The sequence below is a fragment of the Rhinolophus ferrumequinum genome, chromosome 16 (genome assembly GCF_004115265.2).
Source record: "Rhinolophus ferrumequinum isolate MPI-CBG mRhiFer1 chromosome 16, mRhiFer1_v1.p, whole genome shotgun sequence".
NCBI lineage: Eukaryota > Metazoa > Chordata > Mammalia > Chiroptera > Rhinolophidae > Rhinolophus > Rhinolophus ferrumequinum.
Window position 1 is genome coordinate 4,246,593 of NC_046299.1, and position 18,824 is coordinate 4,265,416.

At 46.4% G+C, this 18,824-nt stretch overlaps 1 protein-coding gene across 2 annotated transcripts in view; it reads right to left on the bottom strand.

Moving 5' to 3' along the window:
* DOCK1 (dedicator of cytokinesis 1) overlaps nt 1-18,824 on the bottom strand; it is a 455,780-nt gene that overhangs the window by 158,893 nt on the left and 278,063 nt on the right. For both annotated transcript variants that reach the window (XM_033130588.1, XM_033130587.1), the window contains exons 28-29: nt 18,046-18,147; nt 10,877-10,971 (exon numbers count right to left, since the gene is read on the bottom strand). In XM_033130588.1, coding sequence (XP_032986479.1) covers nt 10,877-10,971; nt 18,046-18,147 — 197 coding nt within the window. The remainder of the gene's footprint in view (nt 1-10,876; nt 10,972-18,045; nt 18,148-18,824) is intronic.

The following is an 18,824-nucleotide window of genomic DNA, read 5'->3' on the forward strand; positions in this document are numbered from 1 at the left end:
AGAGGTCTTCCAGAGAATAAGAGGTATTATTTGTTCGTCATACATCTACGTCTGGAATTATTTCTTTGTGGACCCAAACATAACAAGCGTGACTCCTTTATTCCCGGAAAGAACTGCTATGAAACTTTGTCATGAATTTTATCAGTTGACTTGTAATAAAGACCACCGCCCACTGATACGCAGTCTTTAAGTCAGGCAGTTACTCAGCCCGTTTGTTGTGCACCTACTACGTGCCGGTTCACTGGACACTGAGCAGCCTGGGAGATGACGAGTGATTTCCCCATGAGGCACCCAAGAGCCACACACAAAACTACAGAACTCCACAAAAACATAGCAAGTGACACAGCGTCTTACATGAGGAAAAATGGATAGGAGATGTCGCGCTCCTGTTAACCTTCTGATGCTAAGGAGAAATTACACTAATTATTATCATTTCTTTATAGATCTGCCAAGGTACTACATACGTGAACTCTTAAAAATTTAATTATCCCACTGTCAGGCTTTCCTGAAGATGGAGACAAACTATTATTCAACTTTATTTCTGATTTTGTCTTTAGAACACAGCAGAAGCTTGATGAATACTGGTGTAATTCCACATTTAGTCTTCACGAGGACATTTCAAAAACTGCATTTCATGGAGCTTCCACAGAGAAAGAATGTTACCCCCTCCTATTGGGACGGTCACCACACTTGTGATGACGAATTCACCAGCAGGAAGTCCACACAGTTTCCTAAATAAAAGTGCCAGTCCTTTATTTTGCCCCCAACTTTTAATTTTTCAATTACAGTTGACATACGATACACTAATTTCTGGTGTACAGCATACTGACTGGACATTTAAATAACTTACGAAGTGATTCCCCTCGATAAGTCTAGTACCCAATTACAAGAGTCTTCAAAGATTATTTTAACGACACTTTTTCAAATAAAAAAATTCTAATGTTGACCCATACAAACTACTACTAAGAGCGAAAACAAACAAACAAACAAAAGTCACAGAGCTGGACAAGACACGTGCAACACACGTACCCGACACGAGGTTTAAGGATGAGCGGACAGAGGAGACGGCGCATTTATGTACAACACACAAGTTCTCAGCCACGAGAAAGAAGGACATCCCGCCGTTTGCGACCACGTGGACGGAGATTGAGCATTATGGCAAGCAACGGGAGTCAGAGAAAGACAGATGCTGTGTGACCTCACATACATGCAGAATCTAAAAACAAAAACACAAACTCCTGCAGGAGAGACACTTCTGAAATCTTCTGTAATGTCTGACATGCAGGGACTAGTACCGGGTTTCTCCGAAAATAAGACCCAGCCAGACCATCAGCGCTAATGCATCTTTTGGAGCAAAAATCAATATAAGACACAGTCTTATATTATAGAAGTCCCGGCATTATATTATATTATATTATACCCAGTATGATATTACATTTTTATATTATATTATAGCCAGTCTTATAGACTGGGTCTTATATTAATTTTTGCTCCAAAAGATGCATTAAAGCTGATGGTTGGCTGGGTCTGATTTTCGGGGAAACACGGTAGGAGAAGACCTAAATTCACACCAGTGTCACTCTAATGCCCACCTTGCGACCCTGTGGCCACGTCCACGGGGATCTGCGGTGAAGCGCGAGCCCCTGGCAGGGTGTCCTGGGGAAAACTGGCTGCAACCCCCAGGCACCAACATGATACCTGAGAGCTCTGCCATGGCCTCTTCAGGCCGTGGCTGCTACTACTTATCTTGAGGGGTGCTGGGGTCATGCAACAGGGAAGGGTGGCTGTGAAATGCAGAAATAAAGAGAAGAGCGTCGTTGAAATGAATCACATATATTTCTATTAATTACTTAACATCGTTGGGACTCACTGTTTTTATCCATAAAGTGGGGATATTGTTGACATTTTGAGCCAAATATGTCTTTGGGAGCGGGGGCTGTGCCACACATGGAAAGATGTTTTTATTTAGCAGTGCCTCTGGACTCTACCCACCAGATGACAGTAGCCCTACTTGTGACAACAAAATTGCCAAATGTCCTCTAGGGGGCAAAATCGCCCCTGGTTGAAAACCACAGAAAAGGTACCTAAGACACTGCTGGCAACCCAAAAACTCGGTCCCCCTTCCTCCCGTTCTAGACTTAAATGGAAGCATAACACCACATGATCTTACCCTGCACAGGATATCTATCTTCTAAGTCCCAGGAGCACCAGGGGTAAAAATTTAGGATGGAAGGGTCTGGAGAACAATACGACCTTAATAAAATGTATTTTTTCCATTTTGTTTTGCATGGAAGATACATTTCGTGCATCAGACTGAGAAGGCCCGTGGCTCCGTTCCTCGTGAAGTTCCGCCTCCAGCACCGAGTGCCGGCAGGACGGCGTCCTCGGCGCCGGCCCGGAGCACCCGGCAAGCTGCATGCTGTCTCTGAGGACACTTAAACACACTTTGCCCTTTTCCAAACGTCCCTGTAAAGCAAGCTTCCAGGAAGAGAGTCCTGGCTGAGAGCTCTTCATCACTGCCTGCCTTTGAGAGCCCTCAGATTTTTCATCTCTGCATTAACTAAAGAGGCGATCTGAATAAAACCCAGCTGTATGAAATGCCAAGGCTTGCTCAAGTGACTGCTGATAAAGAAACAGGTAAAAATCTGGGATGGTTTGTTTTAATTTTAGGCCACGCTGAATTATTAAGCAACGACCAGAAGCACATATGCCACTGAAGTGCTGCATGGGGAGTATTAAAATCGTTTACAGAAATGCCATGAAGGAGAAGCAGAACTCCCACTGGGACCCTGGGACCATTACTAGATCCAGATCGGTCTGCTTTGAAATCCCAGTGCTTCCAGATGGCCCACCCTGCCCCAGAGGGACATGTCCTGCAGGAGACAAGCCAGAATTGTGCCGGTGCAGCGTGGGTCGACTCAACCCAGGGGACAGGCCATGCCTCGATGCCCGCGAACTGGGGTCCGAGGCGCAAAGGCACTCGGTCAGGTGGGTCTCCTGGGGGAGGACTGGGCTTCAAAGAGCGGTATTATTAAGTGCGTGAGCTGGGAGCCTGTGGGCATGCTGACCTCCAGGGAGATTTTCATTCCAGAATGTTTTCATCAGACTGACTTGGAATTTTTTTTATTCACTCAAAAACAATATTTATTTCTTCTTCCTTTTGGTCCTTGGCTAGTTGTGCTGTGACCGTGTCTACGTCAACAGCTGCTGTATCCTGCTTCAAAGGAAGAAGAGTTCCGAGGTGTGCTTAAAATCCTCAAGCCATTGGCTATGCAATACCCCGACAGGAAGCCATCAAATTAAAAAAAAGTAAAGTAAAAGTAACAACCTCCACTAAACCCTAGGCTTCAAAGAAAGGAAAAAAGATGTCGAGAAGAAAATCTCTGGAGCCACAAATGCTTTATGCCCATGCTTTCAACTTGCACCAAGATTTCCGCTGCGTGTCCTTTCACGGGAGACATGTCTCCTCAGAAGGAGGCCAGGCTGGGAAGAAATGGCACAGCCCTCCTAGACCCGACCATTGTCAGGCTGTGGCTGGTGCCCTGGCCCTTGAGGCAGTTCCCTAGCAAGTAGACAGCCCCCTACCTCCCTCTCTTCCATCTTAAAGCAAATGGTACATTTTCAGATGCGAGCCCGAGGTCTCGTGCTGGCAAGGACTGACCTTCCACAGCAATGAAACCCAACGGTGCTGTGCCTGCAAACAACCGGCCCTGCAAACTTACTTTCTGAGCATTACCATGATTTATCTTTGACAGACCTGCCGCTTCAAAGATAGAGAGTCCCTTTCTAAAGCTTTATGCCCTTTTCTGTCCTGACTATGTGTCAAACAAATATTGGCAGAAACATCTGTGAGGTTACCACCTGAGCTCTGGTACCTCTAATGGATACTACTTATGAGTGGGAAATGCACTATATTGAAAAGAAATCACTAAGTTAAAAAAAAATGCATGTTAAGATTTTGCAGGGGTTCAGATGGGCTTGTGTCTGATTAGGCAGACCACTTCAGGGACGGTGTAGATGCCTGACCACTGCGCTGTACAGCTGAAGCTGAATAATATTGAATGTCAACTATAATTTAATATATATATATATAGTCACGGGATGTGGAGTACAGCATAAGGAATAGAGTCCATGGAATTGTAACAGCATATACGATGTCAGAGGGGTAGGAGATTGTGGGAGGGGGGTTATACTTTGTGCGTGGGGGTAAATGTCTAACTATTGCATTGTTTTGTACACCTGAAATTAAAAAAAAAAATATGCATGGAAAAGTCACCAGATGAAAGGAGCCACGTGAGATTCTGAATGTGTAAATATGTATTATGCACACGTGGTTGCTGGGAATATACTGCAGTACATCCATAGACAGAGGAAACACTTCCTGGTTAAGATGTCTGGATCACAGGTGAGAGAAGGGGGAACAGAAGAGAAAGGAGACAAGGCTGGAGTCTAAAGGAGACCAAGAATGCAGGCTGTACAGTCATCGCGGCCTGTGGTGGGCTGTCCCCACATGGCTGTGAGTGAAACCAAGAGTAACACCTAGACACACGCAATAAACAGCAATGTGATCTCACATGTTCTGAGTTGGGATGACATTTCAGAGCTTGAAAGGAAAAATGTAAGATTAACATGATTCCAGTTAAAGTAGAAGCAGACAATAGGTTTTGATTGGTGGTCTCCAATATTTAATGATCAACAACTAGACCACAATCAACTGAACGGGTCAATAAAATCCACTCCATTCGATGAGCGAGTCTTTCAGACAGGTTCAGCTGTGACCAACCGTATCGTTACATTGGCGATATCGTTATGGCCAATATGCTGACTCATAACATGTTAGGCATTTCAGAGCTGAAATAGTAATCTCCTCCATTTCCTGTGGGCAGAATTTTGAGTTCTCAACTGATTCCTTAATGATGATATCCTCTTGCTCAATGTGTCCTATAGAAGGATCTACATCATAAACCATCAGTCTCCCTGGACAAATTGCAAGGATCTCTTTTTTATTTAGTGAAAATTTAGCACCCTATGATATTTTCCTTTTTGCTATGTTTTCCAGGCAGCTTCAAGACTTTTGGTTTCCAGAAAGCTTCATGTATCCTCTGTGGTTTTACATGTTCTATTTTATATTCACGGTCCGTGAATCCTTGCTTGTAAAACATACCAAGTCCTGTATGAAAGTGTATAGAATATAAACCACAAATTCAACATATGATCTTCTTCAGGCCCTAGCTTGACATTTAAGAAAGAAGAAGTAGGCGACACAAAATCTACACTAAGAGACAAGGATACTTGAAAACGAGAGATAACCATGGTTGCAAAGTATCATAGCTCCGAGGAAGTAAAAGTATTGGTTTCATTTATTTTTCATCCTGAGAGAGGAGGACACAAGCAGTAAGGCCTAGTGATCATTGAATCAGGGTAGTTAAACATTTTAAAATTCTGTTGCAAGTCTGAAGAGTTGACAAATTCAGGAAAGGTTTTGTTCAGCATTACGCAGTCAAAATGAATTAGAAACTCTAATTCTAAAAATCTGAAAATTATACTCAATACCAGCCCTCTTTTCACCCACTGCACACTATAGAAATGCCTTCCTCATGTCAAATTAAAACAATGAATAACAAGTGCTGAAATGAATTCCTTCAGCAAGCTGAAAGAGGAATTCAGTCAAACCCTCAGACCCATTCCTACCAGGTCACTCCTATTCCTTAAAATTCTAGTTGGAGATGATTAGTGCACAAACACCCTCCTGGGATGAGTTCAAGCCTTAAGATTAGAAGAAAGACATAAAAATTTAAAGACCTGGCCACGTTCCTGCTAACCACCAAAGAGAACCGTATGATAGCCATGCCACACTCCCTGCGAAACACAAATCGGACGCGTTTAGCCAATAGAGCTACGGATGGACGGCAGCCCTTATATGGCGACAGTGAAAGTCTGTGCTTCCAATCCATGCTGAGATCTTATGTGGAAGCTTAGCACCTGCCTCCCTTGGGGCGGTTAGGAAGCACTTCTGGATGCTAACACACAAGCACACTCCTATATCCGAGCTGTGCTTATCGGAAATGTCATCCCACCATCTGGCACCATCATATCCTATAGCAGACGATAATGTCAGGCCATCGCCACCCGGTTACTATCTTGAATGGAGCAGCCAAGTGACTAGTGCCCTTTGGGATATTTATTAAACCCTATAACTTTGATACTTGATTTACAAGTTGTTGTGCCAAAACTAATGGGCGTTCCCTTTAATTACATTCAGAAGTCCCATGAACTGAGGAACGGTGCACTTGCAGAGACAAATCAGAATAAGTACACACATATTTAAGAGACCACAGAGGCCGGTTTTGTCAATTTCTAAGCTGTGGATGGTAAAACTGCCTGCCCAGCTGTGCCGTGAAAACTTAAATACAGACTCCACAGGCTTCTGGGAATCACCACTCACCCCAAGGAGGCAAGCAAATCTCTGGTGCATGCCGGGAGCGCGGGCAGGCAGGCTGCAACTTATTAGATATCAAGCGATCGAGTGACAGGCAGAAAAGGGCAAAGAGATAATGGCATGGAAACAAGGCAATATGATAGCTATGTGATTTCCAATGGACATTATTTTATGACAATATTAATAAGATTTTGTCCTCCAGAAGTTCACCGCAGGTCTCCATACAGCTCAGTCACGAGTGGCGTCCTCTCTGATAACTTACACTTCAACTGGCGAAGAAAGCTAAGTAGAAACGTTTTGACTTCTACACTGAAAATTCACTCAGGGAAATAGTAAATATTGTGGGAAAGTGCTTTAAGGACACAAGGATAAACAGAAGGTCAACTATAATTAGAAAAAAATAGTCATGGGGTTATCAAGTACACCCTAGCGAATAGAGTCAACAGTATTGCAATAACTGTGTACAGTGTCAGGTGGGTACGAGGCTTATCGGGGTAATCACTTCGTGAGGTATAGAAATGTCTAATCATGATGTTGCTTTGTATATCTGAAACGAACATAATACTGTATGGCAAAAGTAATTGAAAAACAAAGTTTTAAAAATTCAAAACAAAAACAATAAGCAAACACCAGCCACCTCCAGGTGCTGCTGAGGGTGTCCTGGCCACGATTACACGTCACATCCCCAGGGCAGGGCCGGGCACAGGGAAAGCAGGCCAGATTGAGTGCAGGCTTAGCTCTAGGCTGTACACGTGTAACATCTCAGACAGTGAGGGCATGGCGTGGAAAGAGAAAGCCCTCGTTCTGAATCTGGCATTTACACAAGGGTGTTCAAGAAAACAGAAGGGTCAGACACTAGATGTCCTGAGCTACTTTTAAGTTTGAACTGGTTGGGTACACTGAGGCAATAACCTTCAAGCACCCAACATCCAGATTCCAAACACCAATACTGCTTGTTCACCAGAAGGGGAGCCTTTGGGGCGTGTCATGCGGAAGCCCAGACTCCGTCAGTGTCCACGCGCTCCCTCGTGCTGGTCATGCTGGCCTGGGCACCTGTCCCAGAAGAATGCGTCTGCTGGGACAGCAACGCTGTTGGAGCTTCTCAGAGTGCCTTTACTTGGCACCAACACACCCCGACGCACATGGGCACATACACACGTACACACACGCGCACACACACCCCACATATGTACACATGCATGCACACACCACTCATCCTTAGGAAGCTCCAAAGGAAGAAACTCTACCAGCTGGAAGATCTAGCCTCAGTCTGCAAGACTTCTTGATTGGACAGTTCCGCACGACGGTCCACGTAGGACATGAAATAAACCATGGGGATTTTACGTTCAGACGGACACCCTTCTCACAACGTCCTGTAGGGCGTGGTCGGTGTGTACACTGAACAAGAGAACGGGATGGACTTCCTGCTCCAGACTCTCACCCTACTGTCACCTACACAGCTCATCCCCAGGAGTTTTGCTAAGAGGACACCATGGCTTCTCCCTTGTAAAGTGTTTTTTCCCTCCCTATGGCTGAGATGCAAAGGCTTGGGTCCGAGATGCCACCACACACCCGTATCTCTGTCACATGGCTGTGCCCTGCAGAGGTGCCCTGGTGAGTAGGGACGCAGGGGCAAAGCTGGCTCTGGTGTACAGGGACGTGAAATTCCAGTGAGCACGGGACAGCCTCCTCCTACCCAGAAACAAGACCATCCTGCGAGAAGGAAACCCTGGGTCTCTGGGGAAGGAAACCCTGACCACAGTTTGCTGTGCTTTGAGTGACCAACCGTGTGGCTTTCCCCCACATGCAGTTGTGGGGCGATGCTCTGATACTTCAGGGTAGGTAGGAGGCTGATGATGCAGCAGGAGGAAGAGGGAATGATACAACCATAACGCTGAAACCGAAACAGACCCTCAATCATCATAAAAACAGCATAAAAATAAATTGAGTGTGGCTGTACCATCCTTGACAGGGTGACAGTTTACCTGGGTCCCCTAAGAGTGGGGGTACCAAGTCATACACTTCAAGGAGCAGACTGCATCCAACCTTTGCAGGAGTGATGCCTGCCCCCGCGCCCAGGTGTGTGGAAGGCACAGCCTAGATGCCAGGACTTGGCCACACTGCAGGGGACAGGCAGAGCAGGTCCAGTCCACGTGTGGGGTCACAAAGCCCGACTGCACCAGGGGCCTGTCCTGCTGGCCTCACATGGCAGAGTGCCCTTTAGTTCTGGTCAGCAATGTAACGAGACCTATGGTTTCTTTACTGACATACAAATTGATCCTCAAAGTCTAGTTAAAATGCAGAAGCCACGAGTTACTTCACTGGTAGAGAGCAGCGACTGCTCTGTCATTTTCGGCTACAGCACATGGCCGAGCAAGGAGAACGTGAGTTTCCGTTCAGATCTCGGACAGTGTACTTGGTTTGTCGTGTATTTGTTTGTTTTGCTATGTGAAGCACAGGCCATTAAATACATGAACATTGCAGCTCTTCAGAGGCATTTTAAATTGAATAACTCACGAAAGTTAACCCAGCAGAGAAGAAGGAAGAGGACACAGGCGCTTTATTTGAAGGCTCTCACTTTCTACATGAGGACTGTGATGCAAGAGCCCAGTGAATAATTGGAAGTCACCCAGCAGGTGACACACAGACGCTGAGGCCAGGACCCTGCTCTGGTCCCCAAGCCATGGCTGTATCTATAGCGGTGAGCTGCATCTCCCGAACCTCTCCACTCTGATTTCTCAACTGCTGTCGGACGTGTGGAAGGAGGTGAGGTTTCAGACACAGCGACAGATGACTTACGACAGGCAACATTCACTGAGGCTTACCCGTGAGGCCTGCTCAGAGCGCGGCAGCTTACGGCACACACGGCCGACGTTAGCCCTGCTATCCCAGGGATAGCATTACCCAGGGAAGGCAAAGGAGAAGCCCTCGCTGCTATGGATGTGTCCACAGGGTGGACAAAAGCGTTAAAAAGAGGCAAACACATGAGGGGAAAATGCAAATTAAAGCCACAATGGGACATACTATACATCTATTATAATGGCCAAAAACAAACAAAAACAAAAACAGTGACAACAGCAAATGCTGGCGAGCATGTGGAGAGACTGGATCTCTTACAGGGTCGTGACATTGTACAAAGGCACAGCCGTGGTTTGGCGGTTTCTCATAAAACTAGTGGGCAATTACCACACACCTCGGAGCTTGCATCCCAGGGCATTTGTGCCAGAGAAACGGAGACACATGCACACAGGAAGCTGTCCATGAATGTTCACGGCAGCTGTGTTTGTAACAGCCCCAAACTGGAAACAACCCAGATGTCTCTTGAGAGGAAAACGATTAAAACCTCGGTGGTTCACCCACAGCCTGGAACACCATTCGACAGTGAACGGGGACAAGCCACTGACACAACCATCGAAATGAATCTCCAGGGAACTAAGCAGAGTGAAAAAAGGCCGACATCCCAAAAGGTTATACAGTGCATGCGATAACATTTTCCAAATGACAAAATTTTCGAAACGCATTGGAAATTAGTGGTTGCCAGGGATTAGAGAGGGTGGAGGTGCAGAGGAGGGGAAGATGTGTGACAAATGGATCACAAGAGAGACCCCTGTGGAATGGCAATGTTGTGATTTGACTGTCACTGGATTCAAGAACACACGCCACACGCAAGTACGAGTCAAACTGGGAAGGTCTGAGTAATACCCAGGATTTATGACATCAGTGCCGCTTCCCGAGGTAAGGTTTTGTGCTACACCTCTGCAAAATGTGATCGTCGAGGGACCCTGGGTAAAATGTACATAACCTCTTGCTGTGTTATTTCGTACAACCCCTGCTGAGGAATCTACAATTATCTCCACAAAAATTCTAATAAGAAAGAAGGGGAAAAAAGAGGTAAACAGAAATTTCTTCTAGAAATCGCATGTGACAGAGAACCTGATGGCCACCGTGGGTGCTTACAGAAATTAAAAAACCCAGGGGCTGGAAAATTAACCAACAGCTCTCACAGGGAGATGACCAAGGCGCAAGTTTAATATTTAATAAGTAAGAAGAAAACGCTCATTTTTTTTTTAAGCTGAAATGTGAAATGCAAACACCTTTCAAAAACCAGCATAGAGCTGAGAATTACTTGGGCTAATAAACACAGGTGGTTAAAATTAGATGGCAAACTGACGGCAAACAGTACCTCTCTGCCCTTGACGGAGGCTAAGGGCGGCTCAAGTTCAGGTTTGTTTTTCTCCAGGGGGCAGAGCCCTGTGTTGGCATAAGGAAATCACCAAATCTCCAGGTCCCTTTCTGCAAGCGACTGTTTGCAGCACAGAAGGAGGAGCACGTTTAATTTTGGGGAGGAGCCCCATGGTAACCAGGCGACACCACCGTTCCCGCCGGACATGAATTAGGCACCTCACACAAGGCGAGAGCTTCTCTCCCTGTACTCACTTATTCTGCATCATGTTCATTATCACCCAGTCGAAAGGGTAGACGTTCTTCCCAATGAGGTTCTTAAACATGATGAATGTTTCCATCAGGAAGTCCTGAAATAAAAACCAAAACATTGAAACGGCCCGCCCAGAATAAAGCGGAACCCATCCCCTCTCCCTGGGTGACTGGATAACGCGTGACCTCCTTTCTGTTAGCTGACAGAAAACACTCTGAAAAGTCGCGGGGAAGTATTTCCCGCGAGCTGTGCATCACTGCCTCTGGCTTCCCGTTTGCCCGAACTCCGCCTCTCCGGGATATCTTTTCCAAGCGCACATTCGGAAACAGCCTTTGGGCACGTCTTTCTAATAGTCACGAAGAGTTAAGTCCCCAAAGACAACAAACACGCATTCATTCTCTTGCTGCTTATAGAAAAATCTATCTTTACAAACATAACATGCAGGTTATTATTAATATTTCTTATATTTACTCGAAATCCATTTCTCGTTATGAACAGAGCCCACCCAGCTGAATATGGGATTTTATTATCCTTTCCTTTTTCTTATCTAATTTAACAAGCAGAAGGCTCAAAGAGGAACCCTTGGCCATCTGCACATACTCAGCTCGCCATGAACCATTTGAGTATGTGGTTGCCTTGCCCAGCTCTCTGGATGGCAGCTACATCCCCGTAAGCTGCTCAGCGATGCCGGGCCTCTGACCACCACACCCCCTCCCCCCCACGCCCCCAACCCCCGGCTTCCACACCGATGAGACTGTGCCTGGCATCAGGAAGGGGAAACCATTTCCTAGGGGCTCCACCCTGTGCCTGTTGGAAGTAGGAGAATTTCTTGAATCTGACAGCTTGGCAGTTGTACTGAGCTAGGCTGAACAAAACAAGCGGTTATCCTGGAAAGCACACATCCTGGTTGTCTGCACACTCCCTCAAGATCTGGGCTGTCGGGGGAGAAGGCAACTGAAAACTCCCTTAGAAACGTGAGGCAGCTGCCAGAGTGGACGTTTCTCATCTATGTGTGCAGTGGCTATTAAGACTGAGGTGCTGAACAGCATTTAAGCAGCCAGGAAAGCACTTCCCAGCACAGAGTTCGAAACAAGTACGTCTTGCAAAGCGGCACACTTTCAACTTGACAGCAACAATAAGCTGAGCTTCAAAGGTGAGCTACTTTCTCTGCGACCTTCATAGCAAGGCCAGGCCCCCTACCGTGAATGAAAACTCGGGGAGCAACCCTGACCTGCTTTCTATGACAGAGACCGCCAGTCCAGGAGACCTTAGGGACCCCGGCAAACTCAGGAGCGACAAGCCAGCCCCACGACCCCCAAACTCTGCTCGCACAAGCACTGGCCAGCAGGTCTTAGAGCGGGGGAGTTCTGGATTCCTCCCCACCCCCCAGGCACACAGAAAGGCTTCTCTCCCTCGTTTACATATTGAAATTCCTATTTCACTACTCGAGTTTCCCCACTTTGTCAAGAGTTTCACATTTTAATGATCAGGTTGGCGGCTGAGCGCTGTAATTTAGTCACATCTCTATTTGCATGAAATTGCTGGCTTTCTTGCTGATCACTCCTCAAAGCCTAATAATTGAGATATAGGGTCTGGTGTTTATTATTCTGGAAGAGAAGCAGATTTCTCCAGCTCCTTTTTTTTTCTTTCCAGGAAACACAGCCTCATACTTCATTAGTATGGCTCAGCTGTTAAATTTCCGTACTTTGCTGATCAAACGAAATGCTGCATATTATGGGAAATGAGGTTTGCAAGGCTTCCTTGTCGGTCTGCATAACTTACTAGCCGAGGCGGTAGTCCCCACCACTGCACTTGCCAGAGCAGCTGATGCAGCTTAACAGACTAGTACACAGCTATTTTCAAGTCAACAAGGGGAGATGGAGGGCTACTACAGGATGTTTTGTGAAAATTTCATCTTCTAATGCCAAGCCATGGCTGCTGCATTTTTCTTAGTTTGATTATTGACAGCATTTCCCATATACTAAGTGGGCAGGTCTACCAAGAGCTACCAATGTATTCCGTGGGAAAAGTCTCCTTGTCATCAACCCATCCACTTCTGTCTGTCCCTATCCCCACCCACATGAATAAACGTCATCTTCTCTCACCTGAACTGCCAGAAAGGAATCCTAGCTCATCCACCGACATCCACTTGTCCCTCTCGGTCCCTAGGCATCACCCAGAGTGATCATTTCAAATTGCAGATCTGGTCAAGGCAACCACACTTCTCCAGTCTCCCACTTAACCGACGTCCCCAGTGGTTTCCCAGTGTTCTTAGATTAAAGACAAAGTGCCTTGACTCTCAGATGTAGGAAATCCCCACTCTGCTATGTCAAAGCAATAGCTGTGTCAGACAAGGACCCTCAAAAGATGCTAAACTCATCAGATGAAGGGTTGCTGGGGGTAGAATAACTGCCAGCTTTCTGTGGCTGCCTAAGTATTGCTCAAACATAACATGACAATTGCAAAGCAGCATGCACCTTCACAACGGGGAGCTCTGACAGTTACCCCTCTGAACCACGCGATCAAACTTATCCTCGTCATCACCTGCATTATCAGCTGCCCACTGGAGACACCCGGGAGTGCTTCCCACCCACTGAAGCACCCTTGTAGAAGGATGAACTTGAATTTAGACAAAGCTTCCAGATTGCAGGACATACAGAGGGATGGAGAAACAAATGGGGAGCCCTTACAAGGCAGTACTCAGCAATTCAAGAATGGGGGACAGTCTGCAAAATGATTGGCGTGGTGTCTTTAAAAAATTCAGAAAGCAATGTCTTGAAAGGAAGAATGAACTAGGTGATGAACTTGTTCTAGAAAAAAAGAGATTAGGGACACACACACACACACACACACAAAGCAAATGGCAGTGGGTGAATGTGGACTGGACTAGGAATTAAGGAAGCCCCTAAAGAAAGACCAGGAAGGTGGGGGTGAACCGAGGAAATCTGAATCTATCTGGTACGAGGGGGTGGTGGTTATGTCTGGAAGAGCGATGAGCCAGCCCACTGGAGAACGGCTTCATTCCTGAGAGACGTTTGTTGAACCACTTAGGGAAGAAGCGCGTTGCTCACATACTCGCAGGATTTGGCGGTCTGGATGCAGAGAGATACAGAGACAAACGTGGTGAAGTAAGTGCTTGCAGCCGACGAGTTCAGGTGACGGGAATAATAGTGTTCACTGTACTATTCTTTCAGCTTGTCTCTAGTTTGGCACTTTTGCATGATAAATAGTTAGGGGGAAGAGTACAAGAAAAATGAGAGAATTGGGATGAGACCGCTGGACTGTATCAATGCCGAGGCTGCAGTTTGGACATCAAAAGTGTTGACATTCATCAGAATATAGTTTTCAAGATGTTACCACTGGGACACGCGGGGCAAAGGGTATAGGGGCCTCGCCGTGTTACTTTTTGCAGCTGCATATGACCTTACATTGACCTCAAAATAGTTTACTCAAAAAATAATGCTTTAAGAATAATTTTAAAACATTTAAGGGAAAAGACGGAATAAAGGACGGGGAGTGTTGAGAACAAGCAAGCAAAGCCCAGTTTCCCTCAGGGCGCGACGCCGCAGCCCTCTCCAGGCTCACCTCACTCCCGATGTGCCCACCGCCCCCCAGCACACGCTGCTGCCCCACACGCACTGTTCTCCCTCCTAGTCCTCAATACTCCCCCGTTCTCTCCTTAGCCAGGAAGGAAGCTTCCTGACCCCCCGACTCACCCAGTCTGGCTATGGATAAGGAACTTGGCTTTGCAGCACGGACATCCTGGGTGAGTTGGAAGGCTTTCCTACATCACTGTGCTGTTCTCCACGAGACTGTGGGGCCCTGCCTCCTGGGCAGGTCCTCTCTGCCTGCCCTCTGTCATGTCCTCCACTGTGCTAACACAACGTCAGTGCGCGACAGACAGCTACTGAGCGAACTCCCTGTAACAGATTCGGCATCGCCCAGACTCACCGTCCGGCATGGAGAGCCCTCATTAAAGCTCCATTTACAAGGAAATGGTCACAGGAATAAAGACACAGATGTTCAGCCCAAAGCTCCTCCTCCCACTCAGGACGCTCCACATGGGTTTGCAAACCACCCTCTGGTGGCTGTTTCACACGGAGCTCAAGGCTGTCCAAGACCAGGAACGGCCAATAGTGGACTGTCTCCAGGCAAGGACGGTCACCTGCTAGCTGTCTTGCCTTCGTAATTCCCACAAGCATTCTCACTTTCTCACTCATCATTTTTGAGGTATGAAAAGTCACTCTGGACTAGCTCAATACAGGCTGAGGAGTGACTGGGATGGCTAAGTTCAAAAGGAAGGGTCAGAGGGTGTGCGTCCACCTGGTGAGACCAGGGCAGGTGTTGGGTAAGCGATCTCAGAAGGGGTGGACTGAAGCTGAACGAAGGCAGGCGGGCATTTCAGATAGAGGGACCCAAGAGCACAGAAGCCTGCCTGACTCGGCTTCCCTAGGCACCCCACAAGTGGAGATAACTGGGGGCGGGGGCACAGGGAGAGGTAGGGCTGCACAGAACACGTGGCCCGCATGAGTCCACATGGGAGCTGACAGGGACGGCGGCACCCAAGTTCCGTCAACCATCCACTGTCCTTTATCCTATATTCACTCAACCTTCAACTAGCAACAATGACTTCCACCTGTATTGTCCTGTGTACATCACTATTCATTCACTCAGTCACTCAACAGACATTTCGTAAGGGCCACTTAGGGAGAATCTGGGACAAGTGGCAAGACGACACTGTCCCCTGGAAGGTCCAGAGCCCTCATCCCCTCCGATCTCACTGTGGAGGCTCTGAGCACATTCTCTGCTTCTGCTCCTGACTCTGAGATGGGGACATGTGTGAGCTGGCACGCCATCCCACAGGTCTGCATCTCCGCTGCAAAAGAAGAACTGAAAGCTCCTGCATGTCTCACCATCCAGAAAGGACCGTCTCTATGGTGAGAGAGTTTGGAGTCGAGCCTGTCCATTCTTGTTCTTTTCTGGGTCAGTCCTTCTGCCTCGTGCTGTGCTCCATCCTCTCAGTGTCTTAAGGTCCAAGGGGTGATTTGAGAGACTGTAAAAGTAACAGCTCTGTGGCATGTGACTTCTGTCAACAATAACCACAACTTTGTATGGGAACGATTCGTCCAACCGAAAACGGGCTGAATTCCACAACTTGAAGTTGCACTTGTAACAAGGAAGTACTCTTGAAAAACATGGTCTAGGCTGTTTTCATATTGGATTATTAACTAACTTCCACCTATTTAACACAAAATGACCTTTTATTTTTGCGACAAGCAATCACAGGAGAAAAACAGTCAAATCCTCTCTATGCATAGTTCATGGGAGGGAACCCATTTTACAAAGGTTCTGATTGATTATCAATAATAAAAAAAGGTTTACAATCCTTGCACTATGAAGTTGTGATATCCAAACCAATTTTATATCAGAAACCAAATGCCATTTTATATCAGAAATCAAATCGCCTGCAAATAATTGATTTTCTGAACTGCTGTCTAAGGAAAAACATTCCCTGGAAATGAGGACCACGAACGACAGAAGCGCCGGCTCCTCTGCTCTGCGCAAAGGGAGAGGGTGCACAGCGGAGGTCAGCAAACAACAGGCATCCCAACACACCATCCTGTGGAATCACGCTGCACAACACCCCAAAGCTGCCCCCTCAACAGCACCACTCGTGGTTCAGATGAAATAGTTCCACACTGCACATGTGTGGGTTTCGATCACATGACTGTTCTGATAAGAGGCGCATTATTCATTGGAGTCCTAAGTTGTCAGGACGGGCGACGCTTCTCATTCTGCAAACTTCAATATTCGGCCTGGAACGTTACCTAGGAACTGTTCACAGAGGTTCGGCTACAACTCTCCTTCCACCGACCAAAACAGGGCTGAGGGATCCAGTTAAGATTGAATGGTGGCAATGTCAACTACAATATGCATATGTGTATGTATATGTATAAATGTGTATAGGTACATAGATATTTGTGCAGATGTAAATATAGTGACAGGATGTGAAGTACAGCATAGGGAATACAGTGAATGGTATCAGAATAGCTATGTATGGTGTCAGATGGGTAGTAGACTTGTGGGGATTATCACTTTGTGAGCAGTGTAAATGTCAAATCATTACGTTGTTTTGTACACATGAAACAATTAATCTAAAAAGATTGAATGGTGGCATTAAATGGTACACATATCAAATGTGATTTCACGATGCCACAATGGCTATGGCTAAAATATCACAGGACCCAATGTGATATATATTACATACATGAGTACACCACTCCTTGAAATGGCTTATTAACATTTAAGAAAATCTGTTATTTTAAGGTATAGACCCCTTTTTGTTCCCCTTAGAAATTTAAATATACATACATGCACACCTATATAGTGGGACCTATATTTTTATTAGAAATAATCCTTTGGGAAAAAATCATAAAATGCATTCTCTTCTCCCCCTCCCTTAATAATAAGATAGATGGAAAATGCAATCAACTTTGTTCTACAAACACTGGTGGCCTCTTCTGTACTCTATAGGAATCTAGGGGCCTCAGAAATGGAGTCTGTGACACCGACACAGAATTCAGGTCAACATCGAATCAGAAACTGCCAACAAGTTTGGCTGCAGCTTGTGGAGGACATTGGCCACGTCCCTGTGACGCCGGGTCCTTAGAGAGGAAGCTCGGAGGCGATAATTCCCCCCATTGTGAGTCTCTTACTTAAGCTGGGTCCTAGTTTTACAGAGGCCGACTAGAGACTTCTCTGGAGAAATGCTGATAAACTTCCACGATTAGAGCTAACTAATGACAGAGTATAGTTTAAGGCTGGAAGGCTCTCTGGATTCTGCTGTGGGAAGTCAATCAGTAAATGAACAGGAGTCAATGAGAGACCCTCCACGGGTAACAGCTCCAAATTTTCAATGATCCCAGAGTACAGGAGAGGAAACTGTGGCCACAGCGGAAAAGAGATTTCTCTGGGTTTACACCAATAGTCACCCTCCCGGTCTCCTTGCCTTATCACACGGCTTCAGTTAGACCTTCCCAGGAGGCTTTTCAAATCAATTGGAGGCAAGTCTCCATGCAAAACCACGCTTAACATGAAAATATTCCCTCCAGTGTTTTGCTGAAAATGCTGGCCCTGAAACGCAGGTGAAAAGCGTCAAAGGGAAACTTACCACAACATCCGTCCTCATCTTCCCAAAAGTCTTGATCAAATGGGCATAATGATAATCTTCCATTTGCCGTAAAATAGCGGTCATACAAGCCACGAAGTTCCCCTGTAAATGAATCAAAAGATACAATTAAGATGGGAAAGAACAACACTCGTGGGAAAAGTTGATACCAACAAAGAGTCTGGGGTGGAAACATGTCAGGGAGAAGCAGTGGGGTGGAGGGAGCCCCAAATTCTGTCACCCCTGGCCGGCCAGCGTAAGGTCACCAGTCACTTCCGACCTCACGAAATTTTTTTTTTTCCTTTCCCTTTCCTATATTTCCTTCTCTCTAATTGCACTAAACTGAATGCTTCCTGACACATGGTTGTCCAGGCTGGAAAAACAAGCTTTCAATCTTTTTGCATGAAATAAGCAAAAATTAAAGACGAGTGAAATCACACCACATATGTCTTGCGCTCACTGGAAACTCGCTGCCCTGTTACCAGGCAATAGGTGGGTGCAGTCCTTTCCCGGGGGCCGTGGCAAGCAGAGGCCTTTTATTTCTCAAAACTCTGCCCATGTTCCCCTTGGCCAATTTGGAGACAATTGGCACCGACTCCACAATGAGTTGTGGTCCAGTTCTCCTTCCCAAGAAGGATGTGAGGAGAAATGCAGGCTCATCAGAATGTAAGGTGTGAGAGACGGGAATTTCTCGGAGCACACGGAGCTGGGAGGAAAGGAAAAGAGGGAGAAAAAAATAAACCGATAGTCACAATCAAGACATGGAGAAAGTAAAGGGCCCA